This window comes from Otolemur garnettii, unplaced genomic scaffold (genome assembly GCF_000181295.1).
Source record: "Otolemur garnettii isolate 467f Iridium unplaced genomic scaffold, OtoGar3 scaffold00050, whole genome shotgun sequence".
NCBI classification, from domain to species: Eukaryota; Metazoa; Chordata; class Mammalia; order Primates; family Galagidae; genus Otolemur; species Otolemur garnettii.
In genome coordinates, this window is record NW_003852445.1 from 10,355,073 (window position 1) to 10,363,436 (window position 8,364).

General features: G+C 50.3%; 1 protein-coding gene across 1 annotated transcript in view; it reads right to left on the minus strand.

The window, feature by feature from the left end:
- Window positions 1-8,364, minus strand: part of STRC (stereocilin) — an 18,975-nt gene that overhangs the window by 5,990 nt on the left and 4,621 nt on the right. Inside the window, exons 5-18 of the mRNA XM_003791772.2 lie at window positions 6,974-7,036; window positions 6,767-6,877; window positions 6,428-6,594; window positions 6,047-6,233; window positions 5,794-5,909; window positions 5,408-5,540; window positions 4,880-5,062; window positions 4,236-4,274; window positions 3,908-4,075; window positions 3,673-3,738; window positions 3,085-3,210; window positions 2,771-2,829; window positions 1,562-1,685; window positions 1,335-1,447 (exon numbers count right to left, since the gene is read on the minus strand). Of these exons, the coding sequence (XP_003791820.1) occupies window positions 1,335-1,447; window positions 1,562-1,685; window positions 2,771-2,829; window positions 3,085-3,210; window positions 3,673-3,738; window positions 3,908-4,075; window positions 4,236-4,274; window positions 4,880-5,062; window positions 5,408-5,540; window positions 5,794-5,909; window positions 6,047-6,233; window positions 6,428-6,594; window positions 6,767-6,877; window positions 6,974-7,036 (1,655 nt within the window). The remainder of the gene's footprint in view (window positions 1-1,334; window positions 1,448-1,561; window positions 1,686-2,770; window positions 2,830-3,084; window positions 3,211-3,672; window positions 3,739-3,907; window positions 4,076-4,235; window positions 4,275-4,879; window positions 5,063-5,407; window positions 5,541-5,793; window positions 5,910-6,046; window positions 6,234-6,427; window positions 6,595-6,766; window positions 6,878-6,973; window positions 7,037-8,364) is intronic.

Consider the following 8,364-nt stretch of genomic DNA (forward strand, 5'->3'; position numbering starts at 1 on the left):
TTTTTTTTGAGACAGAGTCTCATTCTGTCACCCTGGTAGAGTGTAGTGGGACATAGCTCACAGCAACCTCAAACTCTTGGCTCAGGCAATTCTTTGACCTCAGCCTCCTGAGTAGCATCTGGCTAGTTTTTCTATTTTTAGTAGAGACAGGGGTCTCGCTTTTGCTCAGGCTGGTCTTGAGCTCCCAAGATCAGGAGCTTCACCCACCTCAGCCTCCCAGAGTGCTAGGATTATAGGTGTGAGCTGAGACACCCAGCCAGTATTTTTCATATCCCTCTTCTACAAATGAGTTTCCCAACTCATGGTCCAGGATCTTTGACCTCATCCAGGCCCTTGGGATTCTAAATTACCAATTACTTCATAGAACCCACATATTTAAACAGATTTAAAAAGCAAAACTACAAAATAAAAAACCTTTTTGCCTAGACATCAGAAATGACATCTTATATTCTATCCAGGGTTACCAATTCTGCAAATGAGCCAAGTTATACAAGAGCCAAAATCTGTGGAAAGGCCTATAAAAGTGTAAGAATGAAGTCGGCTGCTTTTATTATCATCACATCCCCAGGAAGACTGTCACACCAGGCTTTTCCTACTCTGACCTACAGTTCAGTGGCAATGGCTTGGGGTGGGAGTAAAATGGGAAAAGAAACATATGAGTGGGATACTGATGAGCCCATAGAATCTCTGAGTTGGGAGGAGGAGCTTTAGATTCATGGCCTTCTGTCCCTACAACCCGTACTTCAATGTTCTCTACAACATCTGTGCCCTGGGGTCATTCAGCTTAGACTTCAATGGCTCCAAGGACCAGTGAACTCAATACCTCAGTTTTCCTTATATTATACAAAAATATGACTTTCATTCATTAATCCTAGTCTTCCCCAGTGAACCACTGAGAAACATGCCAATTTAATTTCTACTTAATAACCCCTTAGGTATTTGAAGGCATTTATCACATTTTTCATATATTTTTCTCTTATTACTCCTCTGAACACACTGAGAAAATAATGTCCTAAGCAGACCATAGCCCTCTGGTGTGGAAATGGACCACTGCCTCCCTCACTTCAGATACTCTGTCTCTATTCATGTGGCCTAGGTTATGTTATGGTTAATTGGCAGGCCACAACACAGCTGTCCCATGCCAGGGCCCTCCTCTGGGAACCACTCAATACATAGAGCAAATCTGAATAGAATCCTCTGCTTTTGGCTATAAATGATGTTAGGGAACCACCAGACAGAAAAACGTCCCCCTCTAGAGATTTCCTAGAACAGTTCTTCTACCCTAGGTTGACTGCCTGAGGATCTAATCTTCTATCTCCAGCTGTGGCACTTACGGTAAGTCCAAGAGTAGCTTAGTGTCCAGCCCACTCAGTTCTGGCCCCAGGGTTGTCAACTCTGGTTCTGGCATTGCCATCCTCCGCTGTAATTCTGCCCAGATACAGGCCCTCTGTGAGACAAGGTAGGGAAGCAGGGAAGGGACAGAGCTGAGCTTAAGAGCTGGGTTCTGCACCCAGGGTCCCAGCCTCCCAGCTCCCACTAACGCCCAAGTACCCCCTCTCACCAGGCTCCCTCGAACCCTGGTGGGCAGTTGATAGATCATGTGCACCACTTCAAGAAAGTCTGCCATGGAGTTGATCTGCTGCAGAAACTCACAGGACATGCCTCCTGCCAGGGTGCCCAGAGCCCTGTGGGTGCGTGAGCAGGTAGATGCTTATTTAACATAGTCCACAGCCTGTCTGCTTCTTGATACCAGCACTCTCAATACACATACAGATGTTCATTTATGGTAATTTACAGTTTGGGGAGTGTTTTTACATAGATATTTTCATTGGCTCCCCATAACAACGACACTGTTTATAAGAGAAGAAGATAAAGATGTATAGAGTTTGAGAGACATCATTCTACTAGAAGTGTGGTAAACTGAGACTGGAGCCATGTCTTTGGATTCTGAAGTTCATGGTTCTTTTACTGTGGGTGTAGGTAAGGTGAAACCTACTTATTCTTATTTGTTCTTGCATGACTAGTGGCTCTGAAGTCACCTTGAATTAAATTAATAATAACAAATGTCGATTGGGAGCTTACAATGGGATAGGCATTATGTTAAATCCCTTATATGACTTATCTTATTTAATCTTCACAATAACTACCCATGAGATAGGTACCCTTTTTTTTTTTTTTGAAACAGAATCTCACTTGGTCACCCTTGGTAGAGTGCTATGGTATCTTAGCTCATAGCAATCTCAAACTCTTGGGTTCAAGTGATTCTCTTGCCTCAGCCTTCTGAGTAGCTGGGACTACAGGCATCTGCTACCATGCCAGACTTTTTTTTTGAGACGGGGTCTCACTCTTGCTCAGGCTGGTCTCGAACTCATGAGCTCAGGAAATCCACCCACCTCAGCCTCTCAAATGCTGGGATTACAGGCATGAGCCACCATGCCTGGCATTGAGATAGGTACCTTTTTAATTTTTATTCTACAGAAGAGAAAACTGAAGCTTATGGAGATCAAATGACTTGCCCTAGAAAACAAATAGGTGATAGGGCTGGGACCTGAACCTCGATCTCTGAGTCCCTTAGCTCTAGTCAGAATGGGTATGGCACTGTGGAAAAGTAGGTGGGCAAGGGGAGGAGCCAGGAAACCATACACAGGGCAGGGACTATGTGTCATTCATCCCTGTATGCCACACTGCATGTCACATGGTGCCTGGCACATGGTAAACACCCGAAAAATGTTATTTGAATTAAGCTCACTGCTCATCACAAGTTACTCACTGCAGACCCCTGAGGGTCAGGTTGGTGGGTACTTGCATCTTCTTCCAAAGAAACTGTGCCTACAAAAGAAAGAAAAAAGAGCTGCTTCCCAGTAGAGATACTGCCCAAGGACATAAGGTGCCTTGGTCCTAGTCCTTCCTCTCCATTCTCTGGGCCCCACTGGCCTCCCACTCCTCTAAGAGAGAGAAAGAAATGGAAGAATGGGGAGGAAAGAGAAAGAAAAAGCAAAACAAGGGGTAAACAGGGCTGAGGGATGGGAAAGGAGGTAGAATAAATTGAGAGAGGGAGAGCTGAGGTTGAGTGGGGAGAATTACCTGCTGTTCAGACCATGGCAGCTCACGGTAGCGCCTTCGGTTTGCCAGAAGAGCTGAGGAGTCCAATTGTAGCAGCTTTAATGGGAGCCGGGGAAGCAGACAGTCTGGCCAGGTGGTGGGGACAGGCTGCTGGCAGTGATGGGTGTAGCAGTATAACAATAGGTGAGAGGGTCTGGAGTTAGCCCCCAGAGAAGGGGAATGGTAGGGGCAGAAAGGGACCACAGCTAGGATGGGGTGGAATGACGTTTGCCACTGAAGCACCTAAGAGCCCTCACACTGAAAGCTGCTGTGGCTAAGTGCTGCTGCTAGTTAGGCACCTAATGAACTAAAGGTTTTTAGCTTCTCTGAGCCTTGATCTTTTAATCTGAAAGCAGGGTGGCTGGCCTGCAAGATTTCTCAGGCCCTTCCAGTTTTGACATTCTAGGATAGTCTGGGTCATGCTGTCCTGTGTCTGGAACTGGGGAGAGCTGCCAATATCTCTTGGTGGGCACAGAGCTAACCTGTACTCTTGGGGCCACTGCAGGGGTAGCATGCAAGGCAGTACCAGCCATATGAAACTACCCTGGAATAGGGTGATCTCACACACACCTGACCGGGGATACACACAGCTGGACTGGAACCTGTTGTAGCCATATTTTTAACACCGTCTTTCACCTGCATTGGGAAAGATTGATTGGGGTTTGTTTTGTGTATGTGTGTGTATTTGTGTGTGCATAAGGGAGTAGGGAGGTAGGGAAAGCCTTGCCTGATCACAGGGAAGATGCCCTCCTCCCAACCAGGGTCCATATCCCTGATTATCTTATCCTCCCTGCTACTCTCATACCCGAAAGGTCTGAAGCAGCGCTGCAGTCTGGCAGGCTGAGAGGCGTGACAGTTCAGGGGCCAGACAGGAACAAGCCCCAAACAGAACTCGCTTAGGGATGGCCTGGAGTGTCTGGGGGCTGAGGCCTGGCAGCAGAAGGTGCAAAGAGCAGAGTTCCTCCAGGGACAGCTGAAGGGCAAGAGAGACAATAGGCCTGAAGCAGAAGGGCAGGATGGTGGGGAGGAGAACCATCATAGAGCAGTGAGGTGACAGGTACAAGGGAATTGACAGGGAGGTGTGAGAGGGATGGAGGCCTCCAGGGGGATGTTGAGAAGTTGCTGCTACTTACATCTTGTCTAGGAAGGAGCCGTCCAAGCAGCAGGGCAGCCTATGTTGGGATGGGACAGGGAATAACATCTCTCAGGTCCCAGCAGGCAAGCCCTAAGCTCTGACCTCCAAAACTTCCAGCTCCCTCTTAACTATCCCCAGTGACTCAACTGCCTTCGTTTTCTTAATTTTTAATTTGTTTTATTTTATTTATTTATTTATTTTTGAGACAGAATCTATTTTGTCATCCTTGGTAGAGTGCCACGGCATCCTAGCTCACAGCAACCTCAAACCCTTGGACACAAGTGATCCTCTTCCCTCAGCCTCTCAAGTAGCTGGGACTACAGGCACCTGCCACAATGCCCAACTATTTTTTAGAGACAAAGTCTCACTCTTGTTCAGGCTGGTCTCTAACTCCCGAACTCTGGGACCACCTGGCTCGGCCTCCCAGAGTGCCAGGATTACAAGCGTGAGCCTCCTCGCCTGGCCTTCAAGTTCCTTTTTGATCCAAGGACGGGAGATGAAAGAATCCTTCTTGGGACAGAGTTCACCTCTAGTGCTCACCCAGGGAAAGGAGGGGCTGATTGTATCCCAGAATGTGATTGTCTTGACTGGGGCCCCAGGGGGTGGAGGGTAGACACTAGGGAGTGAGTGAGACAGGCCCACCTGAGCAGGTGTGACACTGGTTCCCTGTAGGGCAGGAAGCATGGCTCTAAGCTGGGGCTCTGAAAGCTCCTGCAGGAAACGGAGGCCCAGCTGAGGGAAGAGAGGGGCCCAGACCCGCAGCTCCCGGGGACTCAGCACAGCTCCTCCAGATGAGCGCAAAACCCCCAGAAGTTCATATGCTACCTGTAAGCAGAGAAGATTTGGGACTGGCAGATAAACCTTGAACCTCTTCTCTAATCCCACATCTGGATTTCCCAGGGTCAGGGCTAGGGCTTGGAAGTAGGGGTGGGACAGGAGTAGCTTGTGTTCAATATGGCAAAGGGTATATTTGGGGTGCTGTAGACCAGATACAGGGTAGGAAGAGGTGGTAACTGATGAGAATGGCCATGAAGTAAGGGATGGAGTTGGCAAGAGGGGTTTGGGGAGCTAGCACCACTGTGCTGGAGCTTGGTTGATACAGGTGTACAAGCTACACACACAGACTGAGGGGAAGCCTGGAGTCTTGTAGGTGTGTGCCAAGGGGCTCACCCGTCCTTCTGGGCTGAGGATCCCATTGGCCGCACATTCCAGCAGCCCTCGTTCTACTGGCCCCATTGGATCCCTTAAGGGTACCAGGCTCTGCAGCTCCTCAGGGCTCAGGAAACAGGCGAGGGACCCAAGCCTGAGGAGGGCATGAAGCTGGCCTTTGTGTGGTCACTGAGGCTAGTACTAAGGCAGGGATTAGGTGAGTACATGGAGTAGACACTGACCACTCTACTAGGAAGCATGGGTACCACAGAGAGGTCTCCTCCTGGAGCCCACACAGCTGGGGCCACTGCCCACTCTCTCGCTCCTTCCTTCCTAGGACACCAACCCACATGGCAGCTCTACCTGTTTCTCTTTATCTCTTCCACTCTGATCCCATAACTACTCACCTGCGTACCTGCTCCTCACCATCCTGGACGCTCTGGTTCACCAGGCTTCGCAGCACATGTCGGGCATGCCCTGGCCCCAGGCCTGCTGCTGGCCAGCTATCCTCCAGGGCCTGGATCTGAAGCGGGGAGGGTCAGCTTGTGCTGGGGTCACTGTGGCGCACTTGTGGGAGAGGCCCACAAGGAGATATGCCACTGACTCCCATCCCACCATACAGAAGATGGGCCGGTCAAGTAAAGAGGATGATTCTCACACCTGGTGAGGGCTGAGCTGTAGAAAGCTCTCCAGAGGAAGGTGTGGCAGTAGGGGCAACACTGCCCACAGCAGCTCCTGGGGCCAGGCAGGTACTTCCCCAAACAGTTCAGGGGCTAGCAGTCGTTTTGCCAGAGCCTCCTTCTGTTCAGGCCTCATTCCTGGGCTATAGTCCCGGATGGCAGCCAGCCTAGGGAGAGTAAAGGGTCTCAGTCCTTTGCCTTGTTCCAAACTATTGTCTGCTGGCCCTCTCCAGCCCTGCTGTCATGGACAGGAAGGAGACTCTGCCTTTTTTATAGAGAAGAACTCTGGAAGGGGCTGTTCCAGGCAGATGGGATTGGTCTGCCCCTGACAGGAGGAGGAGGAGGGGTGCAGGAACCTTACACACTGCCATTGGCCAACAGTGATGGTGGGAAGCGCATCAGGTCAGAGACTGCCAAGAAGGGGATGAGTGGCGACAGGTCAATGAAGAGCTGTGAGGTAAGGTGTGGGTACCGCTGGAGCAGCAGGGCTGTCAGGCGACCCAGGGCCTGCTCCTCAGATGGTGGTACCTGTGGAAGCACAGGAATGGATTCTGGCTCTAGAGATGCTTAGTATCCTTGCCATCTCCTCTGGAGTTCCACCATCAACTCAGGCAAGCAAGCCCTCTGAACACTAGATGGCAGGCGCTCTTGATCCCTAGATTCCACCCCTCACGGTTGCTCCTCCTCCCTCTATGCCCACCTGCAGCTGGCCCCAGGAACGGTGCATGAGTGTCAGGAAGCTCTGTGCAGCCTCCCTCTCTGCTGAGAGCACCAGCTGCTGGAGGTTTTCTGGGGGCATGTGCAAGTACGCCTGGGAATAGGAGGTCATGATGAGTATGGCCTTACTGAGCAGGGACCTCAGGCCATGGCTGTCCATCAGCCCACCCATGTGCCCTCCACCTATTACCTGCACTAGAATCTGGAGGGCCCAAACACTCTTCTCCCTCTGGAGCAGATCCCACAACACAGGCTGGTGGGGGAGAAAGACAAGATGCCAAGACAGCTGTTCCCTCTGTCCCTCCTGCAGCTTCCCTAGGCCCTCCCCCTCAGCTTGCTGGATGCTTGTCTTTCATCTGAAGCTAGTATGCATGTCCCTTCAAATATTAAGCTCCTTTAGGTCCTGGACCATGTCTCTAACTTCCCCTGTTTCCCTTTACACGCTAGGTCCATAGATGGCTCAATAAATACAGTAGAACCTTGATAGTTAACCAGGTCAGAGACCGCCAAGAAGGGAATGAGTGGCGACAGGTCAATGAAGAGCTGTGAGGTAAGGTGCGGGTACTGCTGGAGTAAGGTGCGGGTACTGCACCTTTCTACTTTGGCCACCTCCTTAAGTTGACCTAATTTTTATAGGCTGCACATGTACCACATGTACATATCAGTACAGTAGACCCAGTTCCTTATGTTGACCACCTCCATATGTTGACCAGTTTGTTATAGTCCCTATGGAGGTTCCACTGTACTTGTAGATCTGAACTAAATACTATGCGTCTATCTAAATCCATTTTACTGGTCCCAGGGCTTAAAAAAGGAAGTCCCTAACATGGACTAAGAAATCCTTTTCTCTTTTCTCTCTCTCCCTTCCTTCCTTCCTCCCTCCCTCCCTCCCTCCCTCCCTTCCTTCCTTCCTTCCACCCAGGCTGAAATGCACTGGCATCGTCATAGCTCATTGTTTTTTGTTTTTTTTGTTTTTTTCTGAGACGGAACCTCAAGCTATTCCCCTGGGTAGAGTGCCATGGCATCACGCTCACAGCAACCTCCAACTCCTGGGCTCAAGCGAGTCTCCCACCTCAGCCTCCCAAGTAGCTGGGACTACAGGTGCCCGCCACAACGCCTGGCCATTTTTTGGTTGCAGCCATCATTTTGTTTGGTGGGCCCGGGCTGGGGATTCGAACCTGCCACCTTAGGTGTATGTGGCTGGCGCCTTAGCCGCTTGAGCCACAGGCGCCGAGCTGTCATAGCTCATTGTAACTTCAAACCCCTGGGCTCAAGTGATCCTCCTGCCTCAGCCTCCCTAGTAGCTAGAATTGTAGGCATGTGCCACCATGCATGGCTAATTTTTTCCATTTGTAGTAGAGACAGACTCTCTAGCTTACTCAGGCTGGCATCCAACTCTCAATCCTCCCACCTCAGCTTCTCAATGTGCTAGGATTATGGGTGTGAGTCACCATACCCAGCTGGGGTAAAGAATCTTTAAATAGGCTCAGCGCCTGTGGCTCAAGCAGCTAAGGCGCCAGCCACATACACCTAAGGTGGCGGGTTCGAATCCCCAGCCTGGGCCCGCCAAACAACAATGAT